At 38.0% G+C, this 25,590-nt stretch overlaps 1 protein-coding gene across 1 annotated transcript in view; it reads right to left on the reverse strand.

Moving 5' to 3' along the window:
- Positions 1–25,590, reverse strand: part of NSD2 (nuclear receptor binding SET domain protein 2) — a gene marked incomplete at its 5' end in the record, with an annotated part of 60,428 nt that overhangs the window by 31,841 nt on the left and 2,997 nt on the right. The window contains 4 exons of the mRNA XM_081999763.1: positions 707–851; positions 5,384–5,875; positions 6,244–6,410; positions 12,369–12,534. Of these exons, the coding sequence (XP_081855889.1) occupies positions 707–851; positions 5,384–5,875; positions 6,244–6,410; positions 12,369–12,534 (970 nt within the window). The remainder of the gene's footprint in view (positions 1–706; positions 852–5,383; positions 5,876–6,243; positions 6,411–12,368; positions 12,535–25,590) is intronic.

Genomic DNA, 25,590 nt, shown 5'->3' on the forward strand with positions numbered 1-25,590 from the left:
GCAAATGCCGAACCATCTTCTTCCTTCTTTCTCAAGTAAGTTACCCCAAAACCCTTCAAATATTTTGCAAAATAATTGAGACTGTTTATCAAAACCAAACGCTAGACAACAGCAAGAAAAAAATAAAAGGAGCAAAAAAAAAAAGTATTTGCAGTCTTGTACAATGTCCTAAAAACTTTTGAGTAACACAATAAAATGCCAAATGGATGAAAGTTTCAGAATAAAGTCTGGAATACTTCCTCCTGAGTTGACGATGACATGAGGCAATATACTTTAGGTATATATGAAGAAAAGGTGTAGCACTGATTAAACTTTTTAAACCATTTCCTAACTATTCTATAAAAAAAACAACTCAAATCTTACTAATAGTGACACTCCATCTTCCCTTCCCACCATCCACCTGTAACAGGCAGTGGATGCAATGGCAGCTGCTTATGGGCAGAAGAAGAATGAGAAATCAGCAATCTCTAAACAGTAGAAGGTTTACATATAACAACTTTTCAGAACAATGAGCAAGAAATGTAGACTTCATGGGTTGCGTTTATTGTAACCATTGGCATTCCTTTGCTATTGGCACAAACACCAAGAATTAAAACTGGAAAACAGTGAAAGCTGTTTTCCCTACAGGTCTCAAGTATGTGCTTAGTTTAACACCACTATGTATATCAAATTTAGTTAGAGTACACTAGCACAGTTTTACGTTTACCAGAGTCTTCTTCAGATTTGGGAGAGGTCACTATGGCAAACTTTGTGTTATAGCGAGCTTTCTGTTTTTCACTAAGCATGTTCCACTGCGATTCGAGCAATTCTTCAATTTCCTCACTTGAGGCATCTGGATGTTCAGCAACCACCTATACATGCAGAAATAGGGTTGTATTAAAAAAAGTGAAAAGAATGGCGTACATACTTCTATTGCTTTGGAAAACTGGATACAAACAAGTTATCTGCAGTAGACAGAACTAGATTAAAACATTCTGTATCCAGTTTTTCTTTGGATAACCACATCTCCCCCCCCCAATCTATTAGCAGATTCAGAAGTATTAAGAACCATATTGGAAGTATCTAATTGCCTTTTAACATTCAAAAACAGAGTAAGTGTAAATCTTGTCTTGTGGTCATTCAAAAACACTGTATTATTTCTTGATGAAGTTTAAATCTATACCACAAAAGACAGTCAAGCAACACTGGAATACATGCTTGTGTACAAAGACATCCATCACTTCATAGGAGAACTCATTAAACATAGAACTCATTGCACCTTTCTTAGCAAAGCGATTTACACAAGCTAGCATCTGATGCAACACTTTTCTGTATTAATTAATCATTTTTACTATCTATATGATATTAGGAACTCAAAAAGCTGTGCATTTCTTCTTAATATCAGCATGACACATAATAGCCATCAACATGGAATTTCCAAGAGAGTTTCTAGAAGTTTATTCAAAACAAACAGAAAATCCAGGATTAAAAACAGAGAAAAAAATCCTCACAAACTCTTCAGTATTCCCATGCTTCTACTTAAGAAAAACTAGTTTTGATTAATCATAGAAGTTAGAAAGCTCTACGATTGTGCAATCTACAGAAATGAAACTGTAGCTTTAAAAACAATCCCTCCCATCTCATCTCCAAAATCCTATTACTGGAGGTGATGCAATCAAAACCTCAAAATGATGGAGCAAAATAAAAACTAGGCCAACAAAGCCAAGTGTTCAAACAGTAACACTATTCAACAGAACAGAAATGCAAATTTTCTGTGATAAGTGGAAATGATTACACCTAATTTCTTACAACTTAGTGTCTTAAAATTGCATTTCCTGTTGTCAAACAAGATACAAATGTGACTGAAGCTTCTCCAGGGGTTGGAATAGTTGTAGTACCTTCCTTCCATTGGGATTATTCAGTGTTTAATAGGGAAATTCATGCTGTAATTTTCCCCCAGCAGAGTACTAAGAGTTCTCTTGCTTTTAAGTGGCACGATCTATTTGCATAAAGCTTGTAGAATACCACTACCTTTGGAAACCTCTACTTAAGGTTTGTTAAAATCCAGCAACGTCCAAAAAGTTAGAGAGGGGAGAACATAGACAGACCCACAAGATTCCCTAAAGAAGTGGCATTTATAGGAGGGGTAAGAAATTAGCATAAATTTTGACCATTGCTGCTATGTTCATTGTGCTCAACTAGGGCGTGGAGTTATTTAATTCTCTAAGAAATACCTTATAGCTTTCTTTGCACAAATGAATTTAACACCACCTCCAGTCCCACCAAAACACAAATAAAAACAACTTTCAACTGATTAGGAGTGCTGTTAAATAACAAGCAAAAGACACCCATGGTTCTTAATCCTTCAGGATGCTACAGAACACATGGAAGATCTTTGCTTTGATCTGGAAATTAATGTCATGGTAGGTGTAGAAAACATGATAATTAGATCAGGCACGTCCTAGCTCATCCAAGCAGAGCATATTATCTTCACTCCTATTTGCCTTGATGTTGAACAACTCCTTATGCACACAGAAATCTTCAATTGTAAACCCTACTAGTGAAATTATTTCTTAATTTACCTCAAAACAGGCTTAAGACCCAAATCAGTGATATAATATAAACAGTAGAGCTGTTTCCTCTCATTAATGATATCTTTATCTCAAGTCAGACACCCCCTTCTAATAATTACAATGGTTATATTCCACAGAGGAGGCACACAGAATGCCAATAGTACAAAAATATATCTTTACTCCTTTGGTAACAGCATAAAATACTTCATGCGCCACTACAAAGTGCTCCAAGCTTTCAATGGCTCCCTCAGGGAAGCATGCCTCTTAAATCATTAAAAAACATTTTCTGGCAGCTCATCCAGTCTTCCAGCAGCCATCATTAATTTCTAAAAATTTCAACTATTCCTCACTATCCTATCCCCAGAAAAAGTAACACAAAAAGTAGTAATTAATAAAACCAAACCAATATACGAATCCTATTACTTTACAAATCTGGACTCCAAGCAAGACAGAGCAGAAATGAGTCTACTTTTAAGAGAGCTCATGACTATTAAAAGGCCCCCAAAAAGAAGTCTTCAGTCATTCCTTTCCATCCACTTCCATCACTTCCCAAGTCTGGGGGCCTGAAAGCCTCTTCTGGATCCATAGTTTTCCTTTCTTCTAAGTTTCTACATGCAAATACTGAAGTAGCCATATACTAAATGCTCAGATGCCACCAATGCAGGTAGCTCAAAAAGAGGCCTGTTTTTTAGTCAATGTTATCACTCCTTTCAAAGCATCAGAACATCTACAACAGCAACAAGACAAATGCTTGGATACAAAGCAAATCATGTAAGTTGAACCAGGTAAGTCTAATGGAAGGGGAAACACCGAATACTGCTTTGGATACAGTCTCCACCTTCCACCGAAGGCACAAAACTGCCAACTTAAAAGCAACATGACAGGCTGCAGGCATTAACTAAACTCAGGTAACTTGGGTTCCGTGCAAGAACCATGAATATCTCAAATGGTATTTCCCCACTTTGCCAGTTAACTTTAAATTGAGAGAATGGAAAGGCAGGTTCTACATCCCTGATCAGTCAGAGGGACTGTTATCTGCAGTTACCTGGTATCCTAAGCTTTTGTAACAGAGTTCTGTTCTACATACAGAAATGCTTTTGTACCCGTTAGAATGGATCACACAATCATGTGGATTTCAGTTTTCATGACTGGTGTTATTAAAAGGTATTCCGGGAAGAAATGGTAGGCTGTCCTCTTTCTAAATGTATGTAATATTTTAAAACTTCCTTCCTCCTAATTCTGTGCAATATTAGCCACTATCATCAATGTGATTTTCAAGTTTATGCAAGTTTTTCAGTTTCTCAAAAAGACACTGAAGACAAAGCAATTCCTCAATGTCAAATATTGTAATAGTCTTCATATTTTCCATCTATTAATTTGAGAATTACAGTATAACCATAGTAGGGAATGAAGCTTGATAACTGGCACAGAAAATAGAAATATAACATCAGAGACTCAGCATGTCTCTTCTGTGGTAAGATATGTTTGGCTAAGAGTCCATGAAACCAGTCATAATCGTCTTGTTTCTTCAACAAAAGTAATTTCATGTCCCTTAATACTGCATAAGATTTCTTGCTACCTACCTTAAAGGCTAAGGAAATCCCCCCTTGCCATTATACAAGACACAAGGTTACTTATAGAAGAACTGGAAATAGAGCTTGGGTCTCTCAAATATGAGACAGATGATTTACCCATACAGCTTTTCATAATGAATATACCAAAATCTGTACTTAATAGTCTGGCTACAAAACCCTTTCCTTTCTGGAGCCAGCAAAATGAACTGCCAGTCCTTTTTGCAATTTAACGAAAGCCACTAAAAGGTATATGTAATGCTGTGTTCATTTTCATTCTCAATATTAGCTTAAGTTGCAATGATCTAAAAAGATCCTAAATTGAACCACAACTAGTTAACTTTCAAACAATAGAAACATTTTTCAATTTTTCTTTTATAAAGTTCATATCTATTAATGTTTTCTAACACAAATATCCTATAATGAAGTCAACCAAAAAAGTGTGACAAAGTCACCACTAACTTTCTGGTCCTTTTGTGGATATTATAGAATAGTACAATTAAAAGAAAATATGAGAACTCATGCTTCTTTCAGTGCATGGAACTGTACTGCAGATGGAGCAGAGGGTTGTAAGGAAGAAAAATTATGGTAATGATTTTGAAGTAAAAAGCTAGAACAGTACTACTTTTATACCTCTAACAGTCTTCCTAAGAAATATTGATATTAAGGTATTTATTTATTCTACCTTGTCTTGGAGTGTAATCCTCTCAAGAGGACCTAGTTTCTGTCCCAGCAGATTGCACACTGACAGAGATTTTAACAAGCCTTGGTAACTAGCTTCTTTTGAAGCTCAGCAAAAGATTCTAGGTAGGTAAATGGAGTCTGAGGAGTTCAAAGACAAGGGAACACACCAAAGGAATTGAGCCACATCTTCAGACAGAATGTGCAAGCTAACTACGAGTAGATCGCCATAAACAGCATAACCTTCTTAAAATTTTCCTAAGCATATGTATGCATATCTACTACATTTTACATACATTTAAAAAATTATGGCTAATAGAAAGGACTATTAGATCATGCAGGAAGATACAAAATGCTTCAAGTACCATGGCATTATCACTATCTTGTTCATATTGCTCATCTACCTTCCCTTCTTTCTCTGTTCCTGTCTAGACTAAGATTAGACGCAGGCATACCTTGTCAAGCCCAGAGTATTACGGATTCTACAGTAACAACTATGTTTAGTCAACCAAAGAAGTTCCTTTAAGTACAGAAATGAGAAGAGGCAATCAACAACAATAACAGCTAAAAGAGACTAACCTCATCTCTGTGCTTCTGACAAAAGACCAAAAACTGAGATACTGCATCGCCCTTTCTGCTTCGCGGAGTAGATGCTGGAGTTTTCTTTCTATTGAGAGGGGAGCCTATCCCTCGTTTGGATTCTGCCTGTTCGGATGACTTTTGAGGAGTAATATTCTTAGTCCCCGACTGACTGCTTTCTTGCATATCATCAGTGGCAGACAATTTTGATGTCCTTCTCCTCCTCTTGTTAGGAATGCCAGACTCCTTCATCGACTTCAGACTTGGAGTGGTTTCTTCGTTTGAGTAAGATGACTCATCTATCTCCTCTAATGGTTCCACAGCAATGCCAACTTCCTTTGCCACTCGAGGATTAAGATGAGGTCTGTCCCTAACATAGATGAAGGTGTACTTGGCCTTCCGTTCTTCCACTGTCATGCCTACTGCTTCACTTGCTTGCTTAACACCCATCTCCCACTGTGGCCGCAGCTTCCCTGAAACAGGCTTTAACATCTGCAAGATAAGATGACAGTGTGAGAAATTTGCCCACTTGTGATTTTCAAATCCCAACATTAACACAAAACAACTGCAAGAGACTAAGTGTAATGTATAACTATAATTCAGACATTCAAATGGAATTATATTTGATAGCACTGATACCATGCATGAATCAATGAGAAAGCAGAAGAGTACTGATTTTTAATAAGTAACAAACAGTGGTAAATCATCCCATTATTTGCAGCTCTAAGTGAATTACAAGACTACAAGTCTCTGTAAAACAAGCTGTCTTTAAAGTTTTCTAGAGTATCTGTTTGTATCTGTACATACCTGTAACAGTAAAATAAAACCTGGATATCTTGTCCAACTTGGTAGCCTCTTACCTTTATTTTCTCTGCTTTAGTGAGGGCTTGTTTTGCACTTTCCTGGCATAATTGTTCAAACTGGTCTTTTTCTTTGAAGGGCACAAGGCTCTTCTCAAATATCCAGGCTCGCTCTGGGGCATCTCCAAAGAATTGAACATGATATTGACGAAAGCTCTTTTTCTGTCCTGGAAATTAAAAATGAATGTGTTTAAGATACATCTTAGGTTGTTTTCTGTACTTTCAGACTTGAAAACTTTTTGTAAGCTGCTACAGTTCCCATGACAAAAGCACAGTAGAACTGGTTAACCTTTCAAAAAGACACTCAACCAGCTTGAAAGTCTCTGAGCTATAATCTATGAAGTTTGACACAAAAGCCCAATAGTTTAACTCCAAATAAGAATATGCCTCGCTAAATTAACTTAAGGTTACAATCATCTGTCAGTGCTTTCCATAATATATTAACTTACATGTAGGCCTGGATGTTTCTGAAAATGCTACATATGAAAAAGTTTCCAAAGCTTGGATTGCCTGTGCACTCAGTCTCATCTCTGATTCTCTCACACAGTAATTATCTTCTCCTCATCAAGAAAACGTTGCTTAACTAGGGACTACTGAGTGGCAATGACTTAAGCTGTCTATGGTGAAATAATGGATAACTTTTCAGGATGTCCTAGCTACAGACAGAGAGATGACACAGACTACGTTTACAACCACCTGTAAAGATCTGCCTCTGAGCAGTCAACAGCCAAGCAGACACAGACACTCTATTCCTTTTACAGTATAATGCTGGACAGCTGTAACTGCCTAATTAAGGAGTCTGAATAATAGTGCCTACCACTAGAATCATTGAACCTATTTGTGAATCTTCAGATAACTTCTGTAGGCTGAATTCGTATCAGTGCTCCTGGATCAAGTAATGGAATTCATTAAGGGTTGTTATATACAAAGACATAATTTTTGGCTCACAGAATCCTGGAACCACTAGTTATTGAAGGTTTGGGAGAGTGTTCTGGGGACCCACCACTATTACTTGTCTTTTTCTGTACCCTAGCATCTGTGATTGACCACCACAGTCAGAGACAGGCTACTGAAGATGGAGCTTTAAGTCTGACTCAGTGTGGGCGTTCTCACGTCAAAGTGTCCATCCCACAAGTTGAAATGTACAAACTTTTCTCAAGCCTAACCAGCTGGAATGATGAAAGAAGTATTAGCATTCATAAATCCACATTGTTTATAAACACTGTTGATCCCAATCCTAGAAATGAGAAATACATAGAGACCTAGCTGAGTATTTCTACAACTCCCAGATAAAAGAACTCTTCTGTTTGGAACAGGAGACTTTTGATAGTGCCTCAATTGTAAACGGTAGATGGAAGATAATACATGACTGGAAATATGTACTGATGGAAGTGTGCATTCATCAGTTATGATTCCTGCCCAGAACTAGTCAAACTTCCTGAAAGGCAGGCCCCAAGCCAACTCCAGAACAAATATCAGAAATTATCATCATCCATATTACTTCAAAGAGATGGAAGTTAACACCTCAAAGTACATAGGCCCTTTCTGTGTACAAGGATTGCCTGATCAAAACTCTGAAAGACTGCTACAAGAAAAGTTTGTCTGAGGAGTCTATAATAGCCATTCTAGCAGTTGTGTGAATGCTTGAAAGAGTTCTGAAGAGCCATTTTGTTTACTACCAACATTGAGTCTAGCTATAATCCTAGAGTTCCTTATTCACTCACTCTTAAAAACCTCCTATGAATGAGATCACACCATTTCTCCAGGCAATCCACCCCTATGCTTCACTATCTTTATCCCTTCCAAGTTCTTCTTAATATGTAGTCTAAATATTCATTGCTACTAAGCTCTCTTTTTCCCAGAACAAGAAGAGTTTATGCCTTTTCTTCTTTGCATATAAGTTATTTAAGATCAGTTACTGGGTTCTCCTTTATCTTCTCCTTGTCAGAGTAAACAGCCCCAGTTCCTTCAGTCTGCCCATTCAGGTAGACTCTTAGATTCCTGTTCATGCTGTCCTCAGAACCTTCTCTGTCTGGTCCACATTTCTTGAAATGAGATGGTCCAAATGGGACGAAATGAATACAGTACTCCTGCTGAGGCCATTCTACCACTGGAAAAGCAAAGGATCTACTTCACGCTTTTTATAAGCGGCACTATTAATTTATGTCAGTGTGACTTTGGTCTTTCTGCAGAGAAAACTGCAATGGGTTATTACAACTCTCAGATTCCTTTCTGTGAAAATGCAGCTTTCCACTCATATCCCAGCTTGATCACCTACCACTGTAAAAATCCAACACTTACTCCTACTGACCTGCATTTTTTTTCAGACCACAGCTCCAAAGTGTCAAGAGTATTCTGATTTCAAATCCTACATATTTACAGTCCTTCCACATTGGTAATTTGTAATTCCAATGCACATTTCAGATGTATATTCTAGTCCATTTTCCAATTTCCCAATGCAACCCTTGAAAACTACATAAAAACAAAACCACAAAAACACTCCTTTCCCAAACCTGGAAATATATAGTTAAAGGTTACTGAAATCTCTGGTGACAAGTAAATGCCCTATTCTGTTCATAATAACAGAAGCTGATACTTTTGCTTGATCTAATAAAATATATCAAAGTATTTAGAAGCCTAAATATCAAAACAAAGTTATGTGCTCCTTCTGTGGTTTGATATTCTTATTAACTTCTTGCTTTTCTCCTTAATCTGCAAGTTTTCTGGATTCTGTTTTCAGATTTTCCAAACTTTCAGTACAGTTTGGCAATACATAGTAAAAAATAGTTTACAGTGCTCAGCTGGAGTTCAAACTAGTGAGGGATGCAATGTGCAGCAAGAAGATTTTCTGAAAATACAACAGTAGCAAAAGAAAGGCTAATGAATGCTCACTGAGGCAGGACATTGAGTGACAAAAGACACAGAAAAGGCTGGGGTACTCTACGCCTTCTCAGTCTCAGGGTTTTGTTTGTTTGTTTGTTTTTTAAACTGTAACATCTGCCCCCAAGCCTCCAGATCCATTAGTCTAGCGATAAAGGCTGCAAGACTGAGACACTACCCACAGCATATTGAGGAAAAGTCAGGGAGCACTTGATGAAATTGGACATCTTTGAGATTATGGGACCAGATGGGATGCCTCAGAAGGAGTAGAAAGTGTTGGCCAAGGTGATTGCAAGGGTGATCTCTATAGTTTTTGAAGGGTCATAACCATCAGAGGAGATACCTGACAACTGGAAAAAGGCAAAAATTGCAAACATCGCAAACATCACACCTATCTTCAATAAAAACAAGAACAATCTGGGGAACTACAATATAGGCTGACTCTCAATACCTACAAGACTATGGGTTGAATTCTCCTAAAAAGACATGTCAAAGCACATGAAAGACAAGAAGGTGTCTGGGAATAGCCTGCACAGACTCACCAAGGACAAACTGTTCCTAATGAATCTGACTCACACAGTGCTAATAAAAAAGGCAATGGACACAGGTTGAAACAAAGGAAATTTCAACTAGATAAAGGGAAGAGTCTTCTTGTCATAATGGCTGCCAGTCACTGGAACAAGTTGCCCAGAAAGTCTGTGAAGTCTCCATCCTTGAAGACATTAAATATTTGACTTCACAAGGCCCCGAGCAACCTGCTCTAACTTGGAGACCATATTATTTGCAGAGGTCGTTTCCAATCTTTACTACTTTATCATTCCACAACCAGCACAGATAATGGCAAGGGATGCAAAGAATAGTAAGAAGGGCTCCTGTCAGCCAGAAAAGGAAGGTCAAAGAAAGCATACTCCCCTTTACGAGCAAAACTGGCAAACTGGTAAACAAGGAATGAGGAGAAGGCTGAGGTACTCAACGACTTCTTTGCCTCAGTCTTCGCTGACAGTGTCTTCCCACACCTCTTGAGGGGACAGCCTGCAAGATAGGGACTGGAGGAGCAAAGTCCCTCCCACTGTAAGAGAAGATCAGGTTCAACACCACCTGAGGAACCTGAACACGCACAAGTCCATGCAACCTGACAAGTTGCGTCCCAGAGGGATTCCTGAGGGAATTGTCTGATGTAGTTGCCAAACCACTCTCCATGATACTTGAAAAGTCATGGCAAGGTGAAATCCCTGGAGACTGGAAAAAGGGAAACATTGCACCCTTTTTTAAAAAGGGTTGAAAGGAGGACTCTGGGAACTACCAACCCGTCAGCCTCAGGTCTGTGCCTGCAAAGATCATGGAACAGATCCGCCTAGAAGCTATGCTAAGGCACATGGAGGACAGCAAGATGATTTGAGAGCACCAACATGGCTTCACCAAGGGCAAGTCCTGCATGACCAACCTAGTGGCCTTCTATGATGGAGTGATCACATCAGTGGACAAGGGAAGAGCTACGGATGTTGTCTATCTGGATTTCTGTAAGGCCTTTGACACGGTCCTCCACAACATCCTTCTCTCTAAATTGGAGAGCTACGGATTTGATGGGTGGACTGTTCGGTGGATGAGGAATTGCTTGGATGGACACATCCACAGGGTCCACACAGATCACATCCAGTGGTCAATGGCTCAATGTCCAGATGGAAGTTGGTGACGAGTGGTGTCCCTCGGGGGTCTGTACTGGGACCAATACTCTTTAGTATCTCTATCAATGACATAGTGGGATCGAGGGCACCCTCAGCAAGTTTCCAGATGACACCAAGCTGAGTGGTGCAGTTGACACGCCTGAGGGATGGCATGCCATCCAGAGGGACCTGGACGAGCTTGAGGAATGGGCCCATGTGAACCTCATGAGATTGAACAACGCCAGGTGCAGGGTCCTGCACCTGAGTCGGGGCAACTTCCGGTATCAGTACAGGCTGAGGGATGAAGGGACGGGGAGAAGCCCTGCCAAGAAGGACTTTGGGGTACTGGTGGATAAAAAGCTGGAGGTGAGCAAGCAACATGCACTTGCAGCCCAGAAGGCCAACCATATCCTGGGTTGCATCCAAACCAGCGTGGCCTGCAGAGCAAGGGAGAGGATTCTGCCCCTCTGCTCTGCTCTGGTGAGACCCCACCTGCAGTGCTGTGTCCAGCTCTGGAGCCCTCAGCACAGGAAAGACATGGACCTGCTGGAGAGGGTCCAGAGGAGGCCACAACAATGATCAGAGGGATGGAACACCTCTCCTGTGAGGACAGGCTGAGAGAGTTGGGGTTGTTCAGCCTGGAGGAGAGAGGGCTCCAGGGAGACCTTATTGCAGACTGCCAGGACTTTAGGGGGCCTATAACAAAGATGGGGACAGACCTTTTAGCAGGGCCTGTAGCGATAGGACAAGAAGTAATGGTTTTAAACAAAAAGAGCGTTTTAAACAACAAGATTTAGACTAAGTCTAAGGAAGAAATTTTTCACAATGAGGGTGGTGAAACACTGGCCCATCCCTGGAAACATTCCAGGTGAGGCTGGACGGGGCTCTGAGCAACCTGATCTAGTTGAAGATGTCCCTGCTCACTGCAGGGGAGTTGGACTAGATGACCTTTAAAAGATCCCTTCCAACCCAAACTACTCTATGATTCTATTACTATAAGCCTCAAAAGTTTCAGGTATCAGAACAGAGAACAAAGCTGCAAATGAGATTAAGAAATGGTACAGACTTCTACTTAAAAATGTCATTAGAACTTCGTAGTCCCCGCATTTAGAATCCACTAATGTTTTCTGTAGATAACAGTATTGATTCTGTGAATCACAGAAAATTTAGGGTTTTTTTGGATTAAGGACTGCTTTTAGTAAAGCATAATCATCAGGAGTATTTAATTCCCAGTAGCTTTCAATAAAATTTTTAGCCCGTACCACTTCTTCAAGCATCTCCATAAAAACAATGAAAAATACCATCAGATATTTTTTTAATAAGACTCCACACATTCTCATTGATCACAATTTTCATATCTTCAGAGAATGTTCAGAGTTAAAAAGACAGAGTGGAGAAAACCCCTACATCTGCTATATGCTCAAGAATAGTGGTTACATGATTTTAAGATTCCTCTTGATGACAAGGAGCTGATTCAGTTACTGATACAACTGAATAGATAAAATAAAGAACAGAATTTTCCCAAAGTAATGGCTATATATACCTGAAGAAATCTGGATGTTTCTAGCATCACTGACATACCTTTTAGTTTAGTGTAGGAATGGAGAACAGGATCAGCAGAAACCATACATGGCCACCATGGAAAACCAGACACTTTTGACCACACTAGATCTCCTATATTGTACTTCAACAGATGAACTTTGTCTTCTTTGATGGTACTTTGAGTTGAATCTCTCTTAGCGGGAGCCTTAAAAGATAAAAGAAGAGAAAAAACCAAAAACTATCACCATGTTTCTTCAGATATGCACTACGGTTACTAAATAGCACATAACAAACTACAGTTCGTATTCTGTTTAAGCATTCTCATTATGTGTAAATACACAGAGAATGGTAATGGACACGAGGGAAATAAGAAATAGTTCACCAGAATAAAGAGCTATCATGTTTGCTAATAAACAATAATTATATTTCATGTATAATAAAAACTTTAAGTCATAATTTTTGTTCTCTCACAGCAAAAGATTCCAAATTCCATTTATGTTTTTGTTTTTAGTTAGAAATATTGGCAAGTAAGCTGTGGTTTGCCTTTATCTTTTTCAGTAACTGCTGAAAAACCATCAGGAATGCTTACTTTAATTTTGAACACATTAACTGAGCACTGGATGTAGATGTATAAGAGCCAACCTCCCTCTATATTGAATATTACCAATCACGTTAAGCGTTATACACAGAAATGTGTTCTTAGATTTTAAAAAAGTAATTAAAATACCACACTAGAGTAGACCAAAATACTGTCTTTATGTCTGAATAGAAATTACATAAATATTCAGTTAAAAAAAACCACAACTCTGCATCCTTCAGCTGTCTTTTTACATACTGAGAATGTGTGACATGAACCCTTCCCCACACACTTTTGCAGGATTTTTTTCTGTTCCAGTTCTAGCAATAAAAGTTAGTGAATGCTCAGCTGGTGCTCTAAAGCTATTTTAGCTATTGGAAAACAATTGCAGAACTATTTCCACTTCAAGGGATAGGTTTAACTACATGAGAATTTGTGTTCCCCTATGACAGACACACATTTTTACTGCATCGTAACAAAGTTCAGCAACACAGACATTTATTCACAAACTGAAACTATTTAGTTACATTTTGTCTTTTTGGCTTCATCTGTTCTATTTGATACAAACAATGAATGTCTTTATCTAGGTAAGCACTAACTCTGGATAGAAGAAAGCACAGAATGTGTCTCATTATGGGTATCTATAAAAAAAAATTCACCTATTTTTAATTTGCCTTTTTGTTTTTCTAGTACTAAATTTATGTGCAACACGTTGTATCATTCATCTTACATAGCACCAGCTCAACATACAGAAGGCAGACCAGAACTTCAGGCTTTCAGGGGATTTAATGTTAGAGCTGGAGCAAAATTCTGGTTTAATTAATTAAAAGTGGCAAGAGAAAAGAAAGAACACTGTTAAGAAATCAGAAATCTAAAACGTAGAAAGGAGTATTTGGAGCATTATGTTGAATCAGAGCAGATCAGGTTACCTTATAAAGATTTTAAAATCCACTGAATACTATCATAACTAATTACACATTATTTTCCAAACAGAAACAACAAAAGTCTTTGACGTGTGACAACAGCATAGAGATTTTGTTCTGCTATTCAAACATAGAGGTACATCCAATAAAAAAAACCTGAAGTTTAATGTACTCAAACTCCTTTCGTCAAAGCTTTTAAAGCTATGCCTGGTAAACATACATGATGGTATGTCATCTGATTGTTAGGGACAGTTACTCATCTAGTTGTTAGGGACAGTTACTCATCCAGTGATTCAGCTTTTCTGATGAATTCCGGCTTGGTTCATGTGCCTCCAGCTAGAGCCATGTTCCCATGTCTCAAGGTTTTTGGCTCGCTAAAGATTCTGTAAGACTGTCAGAAAACCCCTCCTGCTGAGCTTGCCTCAAGTCCAACAGTCTCAATAGACCTAGAGGATTCCAAGCAGATGTGAAAAATCAAATGCTCCTTCTAGCAGTTAAACATGACATGAAAAGTTATGTTTAGAAGCTAAAAATTAAGAAATACATATGCTGTAAACGGATCCAGAAAAACATTAATCCTAACACACACAAACCAACCTCAGCATTTAAACTAAATAGGTGGAATGAAAATATTTTTCAGTGAGTTAACTTTTCAGAGATGTAAAAGTTACTCAGGATTCTGAATCTCATTTTTAATTTATGAGTCCCTGTATTTTTCAGAAAGTGCAACTAAGCTGCAAAGATTTACGACTACAGTCTGAGAGGGAGCTGGCTGGAATAATGAAAAGGCTCTAGCAGTGCTTCTTATTGCAGTATAATCTAAAAGGGGTGGCAGCATAGGGGTGAATACCGCATTTCGATATATCTCAAAATACTTCACAAATTTTAAGTATTCACAGAATTATTTTACTATACTGGATCATGATAAAAAATTTGAAAATGACAGGCTCTGATAAAACCTGCAATGTTAATCTACACAACACTTGCTGTATTTGTTTTCTTTTATTGATAAAATGCGCATACTTTAAAGAATGGAAAAATACAGCACAGAATTCTAGATACATAACATTAAGAGCTCTCATATGAAGTTATTTTAAAACCTATGCAAAATATCACCATGAACTCGCTCACTTCTATCTGACTTTCCCACACCATTCTGGTTTAGTTTGATTTTCTCATTCTGGGAATTACTCTCATCTATCTAATAGGTATCTCAACAGTAAACAGTGAGGTGAAATACCCAGCATGTACTTGTGAGACAAGCAGCTGTGGGACATCAACAGCCTCTTCAGCATTTCCTCTCAAAAACATTTTTTGCAAATTGCCAACATAGCATTAAATGCTCAAGTATTTAACTTGTTTAAAAACATCAAAAAATGCTAGATACTGGAAGACAGTTACTCGCATAGATTTTATTTCAGAATCCAGGTTGGGTTATTTTAATTATTGATGGGATGAGATGGGAGGAAGAGAGCATTTCTAAACAAATTTGCCACCCAGTCCCCCAATGGCATCTATGTTCTCATGCAACGAGAGTTGGAGCTTGTTTATGAGATATTTGTACTCCATGCAATTTTTAAGAATAGGAAATCACCATTCAAGTTACACAGCAGTATAGAAAAAAAGTAATGTGGCTTGTAGGTTTTTTCCCTCCAGAAGAAAACAAGAATTGCTGTTTAGGCAAATTTTCATTCCTAACAAAAATTCCTAACAATTCCTGTCAGACAGAACAGGGTATCTGACTGTGCACCTGTGGAAGATGGAGAGGCAGGACTGGAAGCACACTTTTGGTGGTCTGTGTGAACACACCAGAAGAGAGGGAATACCTCCTCCTGCAATAGCTCATCAATTTTTTTCTGTGATGATACTTAAGCAAGCAAATTAAGATGGGAGACTCCTGGTTTAGAACACTATTGTAAAGCAAGGGAAGGTCACAAAAAATGAAACTATTTTAAAATACCTTCCCAATTTTTGGCTCTTTGTGTCTTTTTAATGACTTTTTATTGATTGAAATTGTTCTCATTTCTAATGAGATGTCCTAGATGTAAATGTCAACAAAGTAAAGCCTGTTGGGCTTTCTGTGCTGCACAAGAACACAGAACAATCTGCTTGCTGTCACTGCTAAGTAAGACTGGACCGCTCCACGTATGCCCCATCCTGTTACCTTTTACTGCAGTTTTGACAGAAGTAAACACATACATCTTTAGTTGCAGAATTTACCCTCCCTCTCCTTCCTTATTTATAGGCAAGTTCTGCAGCCTCTGAGATAGCTATCACCTCAATCTCCTTAGCCCCAAACTTTAAACCAGGTATGCTAAACAGAAGAACGAAACAGCATGTGATCATATTTCTTTTCTACTTTGGGAAAGAATTCCAGAGGTTCTTTTCCCTTTCAAAACACTACAATGCAGAGAAGGTACATAAATGCGCAATCAAAGCCTGATTGAGCAGGTGATGACCAGTCCCAACACTGAGTACACAGGATATTTGACAGGCTCTGCACTACTCAGTATGGCAGACATTGAAATTCCTGAGTTTCTGGATTAGTATCCTAATTAAAGACTTGCTCTGAAAGGCAGCTAGAAGGATTTTAGGTTTATTTTAAGTTTATTTTGGCCAGAAGGGCGCGGAGTCTGAAATGGAGTAATTCCCTTACTGCAACTGAGTTTTTCTGTGAGAAATTATACCTTGAAGAACACCAGTACCCTTAAAAACTCATCTGGGCCAGCAGCTGCAATAGGCTGAGAAGGACTAAAAAAAGAAAAGAAAACTTCACATGCTTTTCCTCTTCCCTTATCATATCACAGATTTGTTTGTCATTTCTCTCAGCACTTTCATAAGTGATGAGTGATAGGCAGATTGACAAGAATTTATGACACTGCTTGTCAGCATTCTACCAGCCCAAAGTGGCTTGGCCACAGAAAACACTGATATTTAATAAACTTTGCCTACATCTGATCAAAAGAGTCTAATCAGTTTCCATTTAGTCCTGGTCTGACTAATGAATATGGCGAGACAAGAACACACCAGGATTGACGGGTAATTACTAAGCTTAAAATTATCTTAAAATGACAAAAAAGAAATTGCATTTAAGGACAGCATCTTTAGTGCACTGAAAGCTTTAGGTTCGTTTGCAGACTCTGTTATGAAAATATGATGATGAGTGTTTAGAAAACAAGGTACAAGTGTAATTTCTTTAAAAAAAACCCCAAACCACCTGTAAGGCTTACTAGGTGGTATCAGATTGAGATAACTATCATTTTTTAAATGATCAGTGGTAGAGATACTAATATTATCATTATCTATGTTGTGTATATATGTATGTGTGCATACATGTGCAAGCAATTATAAGCCCTCCAAACTATTGCCAATTACTGGAAGCATCAAAGAGCTAGTATTTCATTATACAAACTTGGAAAGCTATAGAAATAATTTTTAAAAAATTCGTCTAACTGTAAATTGTCAAAAAGAGATTAGACAAAGAACAATGTTGAGAATTGGTGAAGAATACACCACCAGAATTTAATACTGGACAAGAAAAAAAGAGAACAATAAAGACAAGTGAAGACAGTAAATGCTCTCCTCTGTGTAATATAATGGGGAGGTACATATTGAACAACTTGCAGATATTCAATATCTCCCTTTGTTTTAATTTTCAATTCAGTTCCATCCTGTATCAAAGAACTTCCACTGGACTGCACTATAATAGAAGGCTGTGCTACAAATACAGGCTACTTGCATGCCAGAACGAAAAAAAAAAAAAAAATCTACTAACATTACAAAGAAACTAAAACAAAATAATCAAGGTCCCTAAACAGAATATATGCAATTAAAATGTACTTTGAATCAAAGTTAGAACACACAAACTTAGACAGTCAAATTTGTTTCTTTACTATGGAAGAGATAACATCGCTTGCTGACCAAGACCACATATTTTTCCGGTCCTGCTATCTACTTGTGGTTTGTTTCACCCACTAATACTCCCGATTTTCTATCATGGAGTTGTGTAATAAAAATAAAAGTAACAATGTTCTGTATCCTCTTGCCTTTCTATCAGGAAAGATAGTGAACTAAGGAAGTGGTTGTAGAACAAACTCCATTACTTTTCAGAGGTTCAGGAGAGATGGTAGGCTTGTCTGGAGAAAAAGGGAGCAACAGAACAGAAAAGTTTTTTTTTTTTTAATGTTGTTCTGTCACTTGAATTCACCAAAGATTAAGGACACTATAAACAAGCAAACAAACAAACTACGTAATAAGACAACTATTCCAAACATTTCTTCCCTGAAAAACCACCATCACAGTTACACTATTGCTTCAAATGAAAAGGGTGGCAACTTAAGTCTGTTAAAAAATGGCCAGTGCTCATTCTAAATTATTCTGTCTATAAAAATACAGTATCCTCAGAAACTTAACTGCCTTATTGTTTTGTTCTTTTTTCCCCCGCTAAGGTTCACATTGTAGTGAAGATATATATATATTTATATATAAAAATAACTCACACATTATAGTACATCTGTTTATCCCAGGACAAATCCTTAGAGGCCCTATGTTTATCCAAATACCTCCCACCTTCTGGGGTGTGGGGGAGTATATTTAGATAGTAACCACAAGTAACTGAACGTATTAAGAATAAAAATAAGTTTTTTCTACTTTGTCTTCTTATATTCTGATTATTATCTAATGGAAGAATGCTGTGTAATTACACATTCAGCAAACAACTGCCTACAGAGAGAATGTTTCAGGCAGACGATTAAAGTGTAAACCAGACCCTCGCAAGATTAAGAGAAAATGGTGAATTATTACTACAAAATGGAGAAGGATGAGGAAACATGGAGAAAGAAGCAATGAGTTGGCAAAGTTTTGTGTTCCACCTTCAGTCAAAGGGACACCTTCAGTAGAGCATCCAAAGACTGCAGCCCTCAAAAGGCCATTGCATCAACCTCTGCACAATTAAATCTGCAACACCCTCGTAAAACAGGTATTATATTGTGCAGTGAGCTAAAGACTGAGGGGGAAGAGGACATGAAAAGTCCAGACCAAAACAAACAAAAAAAAAGAACAAACTATACTGGGGGTTGGTTTGTTAGTTTTTCATATTTCTGAATTGTTTTATATCAAGTCATACATTTAATGAAAACCTTCCAAATTCAATTTTGAGAGCAATTACATTAAATTTATTTCTTCAAGTTATCTTTCTTGTCTTCTATTATTAACCACTTACTTTTCTTCTATTACTAACAGGAGGTAAAATCTGGCAGCGTGAAGAATTACATTTGCAGAAGACACTAGGTTAGAATCTTCCTGCCACAACCAGGATCTATTTATTTTTCTTCAATGTGCTTAGACTGTAAAGCTATAAAACAAGAGGACAAAAATGGCTGAAGAAAATCACTGCTCTACTTGTAGATACATTGAAAACTTTTCTGTGCTGGCTGGGGCTCTTTGAAACCAAATACAAGTTTCATGACAATAGGTTTGTTTCCTCCATTTCTTTCAACAAACTTATTTACAGGAGTTCGTGGATAGCATGCTGAATATCACCACGCAGGACCCTCCCCTCCAAGAGGGAAAGCAGGCAGAAGACAATAAAAATCCATTTAAGTTTAGACAGGTATTCATAATGTAGATTATGGATTTTAAAACATGATAAAAGCTCAAATTTGTATTTTAAATCAACCACTAAACTGGTTACCTTTCAATTCTTTTTTCTGGCTTTGGTTCCCTCATTAGCAAGTCTCCAGTAGATGAGAATTTTTTAAAGATGTTTTTACATTTAAAAACAAATCTGTCTATCCAAATCAGCAATATTCCTTTACACAAACCCTATGTAAGCAAGTATTTTAGAAATACACTGAACATGGTATTCTAGTAACTAGGATACAATCCTTTTTCCAGACTAAATTGTTGAAGAGAAACAGATTCAATCATTCACAGATAGATGCAGTAAGATGCAAGTTCTGGAATACTTCCCAACCCCCGATCTTTCTTAAAAGTGTGGAAAGCAGTTTCTTTCAGCTGCTTTACTGAATTTCTGCATTTACATTTAGATGACCTCTTAAATTGCAAGTTACTGGCTTATTATTGAAAGGTTCCATGTTTTAGAAATAGGTATTTAAATTAGATAAGGTCTGATCAGAATGAATGAAATCTTCTTTTACACTTCGTATTAGAAAAAGATTTCTGCCTGCATCCAACTTCTCTGACCTTCACCGGTCTTCAAAAGTTTAAACCTTTGATGCGGTATCTTGGTATATAAGACAGTGCGGATATAAGATGCTACAGAACTCTGGAAAAGCATAACTACAGAGCCATGAGGAAGTTTGGCATGGCAAACAGTTACTTCTCAATAACTTCCATATGAATTTCACATAGGATAACAGAATGAAAGCTAAGTCATCTCAGTGTATCTACAGATTTTCAGAATGCCATATCCAAATGTATTATCATCTGCATGTACAATGGTTTAACATACTTTCAAGTATGTTTTACAGTTTCATGTATACTTTCAAGACCAGAATCTGTATCAGGGCCTTACCCTGAGCACTATCCTACACCCTTGTAGAGTTCAGTAGGAAAGTTTTCTCAAAACACTTTCTTTATCTTCCTCTTGGTTACTCAAACACATTCAAATTAGCAGGTAGATGTTCTGGATCCTAATAAGCTTGGTAGAAAACAGAAAAACCCAAGCCCAGGTCATACTGCCAACAGGCAACTACATTTACAGAACATTGTTTTCTGCTGAAGGCAGATACTTACCTCTACACTTTTTTGCAACAAGAACACTTCTGAAAGAAGCTGTCCAGGCTTAAATAGAACAAATGCTCATTTGGCATAAAAGGTCTCTGTTAGTTAACCAATAGTTTGACATAGTCCAAGTACTACTTTGCTTTTGAGATTAGACCTTTAAAGTGGATTCCCATACATAAAAGCAGGCACAAGAGGTTTCTATCCAGGTTCTGTTGTTACATACAAGTAGTAGGTCCTCCTCTTCTAGAGATGAAATGCAAGAAACAGTATCAGTGGTTAATCAGCCTAGGAGCAAGTGGGGGGGAACCCCCAAAAAACCTTAAGACAGACATTTCCTTGATTTGAAAATGCTGAAGCATTTTCCAGAAACATTTCCTTATTTTCAGCAATAAAAGATGCACAGAAAACCTGCGGAAACTCCAACCAGAAATGCCCCAACTCCGTATGACTACTAAAATAGATCAGTCCTTGCAGTGCAACATCATGAAGCACATGATCAAAGTGCTATCAGTTCTAAAAGAACTAAGATCCCAAATTATTTTACTTCATTACAAGCATCCTCAACATTTGAGTTGACATACATTATCAAAACAACAAATCACCCCCCTCCCCCATCTTTTCTAGCATTCGTTGCTGCTATGAGGCAACATTCACTTCTTCACACAAGTGCAGCAGGGCTTGTTTAACAACTGTCTGTGCAAGGTCTAGTTTTCCCTCTTGCACCAGGCTTCCAAGTAAAGCATTTTTATAAACTCTCTTTGTGAGAAGGGAATTAATTCCTTATTACTGACAACTTAGTTTTAGTCACTGCCTATTTTACGATGCTCAAGAGAACAACTCCTCTAGGTACTTCAAGTATTCACAAAAAGCAGAAATATAAATGTTAGCCTGGCTGGATCTATTTATTTATAATAAGAGGATAATGAATCATGGTAATAGACAAACATAAAGATAGTGTCTGTGAACAAAGCCCTCTTTTGGAGGTCCTAAAGTTCATGTACCCTACATGAAATCCACTCCAGAACAAGGAAACTTGTAAAGGAGGCTGTTATCGCTGTTCCAAGACAGATCAAAATATTTTGCCTTTGCTACTTTGCCTAAGGGTTACTACAAAGCATCTTTCTTTCTTGACAAAAAGGGGCTTTAATGGCCAGAAATGACATCTGGTACAGATCACTAAAGTTTCCCAAAAATCTGCCTGTAAATCCATCCAAGTAACATAACCCTGAACTGTAGATCTAACTCTCAGCTAAATACAAAAGTTAGACATACATTATTTTGGTTAAGCAGAACACTGAGCAGAGCAACAGAAAGGCTTCACCGTATCTTGGACAGAAAAGCAGTGAAAACAAGCTAATTCCTTGCCACACCAAGCGGTAATGGTCAATATAATGCCAAGACCAGATGCTGACACGACAGTATTCATTTAAATCACGACACTACCAGTGCAACGACTGAGAATAAGTCTGGTCAACTTAAAAAAAATTAAACCAAAAAAGTGTCATTAACCTCTCAACTGTGTTTTGCACAGAATCTGCTGTTGAGATATAAAGGGAAGCTAGCTCTTCCAGAAGATGCCCTGCTCACCACTTTATTTGATCTCTTATTTCCACCATAGTGCCCAAAAGACCAAAATAAAATTAAAAAAAAGTCCTATAACGCACCAACCAAAGATGAGTAAAAAACAATGCAACAGTTCCTGACATTCCTTGAATTTGAGTTAGACTACATCTGGTCAGCTCTTTTCCAGAGAAAACTGGCTCAGTGTTCACAAGCAGTCAAGAATCAAGCAAATGCTAAGTATTATTTATAATGAAAAATAATTGAGAACTATATAGAGAATCATTAACATACCACTGTATGCATTGACAAGACACCTATATCTTGAGCAGCCTGTACTGTTCTTGTCCCTCATTCTCAAAAAAAAAAAAAAAAAAAAAAAAAGAGAGACAGCAGAACTCAAAGGGCATCACAGTTCAGAGAAAGGATGATAGTAAGAAGTAACATTCTGGAATGGCTCCTAGATGTGGAACAACGCACTAGGACTCTTCAAGCTGAAATTAAAAATTGAGCAGGTTTGTGAGAAATCTGTAAAACTACCAGTAATAGAGAAGTTTGTCCATGATCCCTACCTCTAGTACTATGAGAGCATCAAGTGAAACAACTAGGTGGCAAGTTGAAAAGGACAAAGAGTTGCTCTATCGCTCTATTACTTAATGTCATGGATGCAAAAAGTTCACACTGGCTCAAAAACAAACTGAGGTCTTCCTCCATGAATTTAGCTGCCTACAGCTATTAAATACAAAGTCATCAGCTCTATAAACCTCTGAGTCACAAACTGCAGGAGGCTGAATGTATTCAAAGAGAACATCACTCCATGATTTGCCACATCTATACTCTCCATTATGCATCCTCTGCTGAACCTCGCTCCCGAGCTGGTGTGCTGAATTATATGGCTCTCTGATCTAACTTGGTAGAGCTAGCATTTTTGTCATCATTTCAAGATACTATTTCATGTTTGATTTGGATTCTTCCACCGATGTTTCCCAGAGAGAGGGGAAAAAAAAAGTATTTACATATTACATATTGAGACAACAGTTTTACGCAGAAAGTGTACTTAATTCAGCCACTTCTACATACAAGAACAGGAAGTCTGGTATGGAGAGCCTTGAACAAATACTTGAGCTTTCTGTAATTAATTTTGTAGCCACTCAGAATACTTATAGTTTCTAATCTCTCCCCAAATTAGTATAATCTTGACACTGTATGCTTTTTGGTGCTTCTTAACCTATAAGTAGTTCTTTAAGATACTTTTCCAATGAGGTGTTAAGAAAAAGCAATTTTAAGTTCCAAAGCAACGATTACCGCTTTACATTGTGAGCTGCTTAGCACAAACAACTTCTCAAGGCGTAGCTAAATGTAATCCTTTACTAATGGCTAACGCAAAACAGTAGCTCAGGAACCCTTCCAAAATGAATAAGAAATTATTTCTCTTGTTCCTGAAAGGATCACCCAGAAGAGATTTTTAGGGTTACTCCTACTCCTTTGGGATTCTGATGACATCCGCCAGACAGCTTGTGTTATCACTCACCTGAAGACAGGATCTGATACCTCAAGAACAGCCTATTAAAAAAAGAAAAAGTAATTCAGTTCACTTTACCCTACAACTACAGATCCCGACTCCTGGGAGTGGTAGTTTAGCTGCACATTTTATGACAAGTTCAGTAATCGTACTTGACCAGGATTTCCTAATAACTAACTGATGATGAAAAACAATCAAGTCCTCCTGACAAAGACATATATATTTGACTTTATTTTTTCTTTTTGCTTTTTTTGAAATTGAAACAAAACAAGTCACCTCAGGATCTGGCTGTAACAGCTATAATAGGATAATCAAACATTTGATGAGCACAGCTCTCCAACCTTACAGAGGGAACTTGTTGGTTTCTGCTCATCTCTACTGACTAGATGCAAGCAGAGCAACACGCCCACCTCCAGTGGTCCTCATCTTCCTGTATTTAGTTAGCACAGAAGCATAAAAACCAGCAGATAATCCTCAGCCTGTTTCTGTTCTACCCTGTGTTTCTAAATCTTTGCCATTCACTGATAAAGGCATTATAACATTATGTAGATATCAGATATAATGGAGTTGTCCAGAACAGTTTTTCTCTGTGAAGATGAAATGGCAGCATAAACACATGGCAAGGACTAGTGGAATTTCTCCAGTAATTTGAAATTGCCCCCATGTAGCTGCTGCAAAATCATTACAGACTGTACAGAGCAGAGAGAGTAACCAACTGCAAAGTTTCTGGCACCATACCGAAAGAGGGCTACAAGAAAACTGGATAGGAAGCTATGTGGAAGGTAGAGCTTTTGGATCACGTACGTCTTACACAGCTGGAATCCCTAAACTAGCAAGTATAGCAGTGTGTGGACTTACAGGTTTGTTCTGGACACAGCGCTGCTGCTTTTCTGAGCTGCTGCACCCATGCTATGAAGTCATGCCAGGAAGCCATTCCAAAAGGGCAAACTGCCATTTATAGGCCCAAACTGGCTTATGCAGAACCAGCTCCAATGTCCCAGTATCCCATACTGAGCTGCTCTTAGGATTAGAGAGCACAGACCTACTTTGGGACCACCATCATGAGAGCTGCAGATACATGTACCCTCTCTATTTCCCATTCAGAAACTCTGGATTGCTCTAGGAATTGGACTTGGATTACTTCCAACCTCTGCCATTCTCCTCCAGACAGGATCGTTTCACTTCTAACAAAAGCACTGAGTGAGAAAAATGTAGGAAAGTCCTCATTCCTAACTGGTAGTGTTGCAAGAACTGATAAAACAATGACTCAAAAAGCAGCCACCACAAAATCTAGTATTGAAACATGCTGCCATTCTCATGAGCAGCACTATCAAGCGGGCAACTATTGGAGTCCATGGGTTTGGTGACGATTCAAACACTAACATGTCATGCCTATGACTAATGAAACAGAACATTTGGAGATGGTGTCAGATCGCTATCAATGTAGTTCCTGGACATAGAAGTTGGTAAACTATGCCTTATCAGAAAAGGCCTGGATTTTCAACTAAATTCCTGAGGTGGAGAGATACCAGGGACAGGGAGAAGGATAAAGGCAAGAGGGGTGGGAGGAAAGAGACACGTCTTGTCCCACTTCCTCTCCTTTACCTTGGAAAAGTGAAAGCAGTACAGCTGTTTCTCAGAGGCGTGGAAAAGGTGGCAATTATCAACAGAAATCTAACTCACATCAGAGCTGGTCAGATCACATTTATTCCCAATTGAAAACTGACTTGCAGATAAAGTTTTAAACAGCCTTCCTTTATGGTAACAAAAAATGCCCAAACAACAAGAAAACTGAACAACAGAGCACTAGAACATTTGTTAAACGATATGCCTCTCATCTCCGCAAGATAGTAATCTGCTATGTCCATCAAACAGAAATACGATTACCTTACACAAAAAGCAGTATTTGAACAATGGTTCAAATCAAGAGAC

The sequence above is a fragment of the Phaethon aethereus genome, assembly GCF_964289735.1.
Source record: "Phaethon aethereus genome assembly, chromosome: 4".
NCBI lineage: Eukaryota > Metazoa > Chordata > Aves > Phaethontiformes > Phaethontidae > Phaethon > Phaethon aethereus.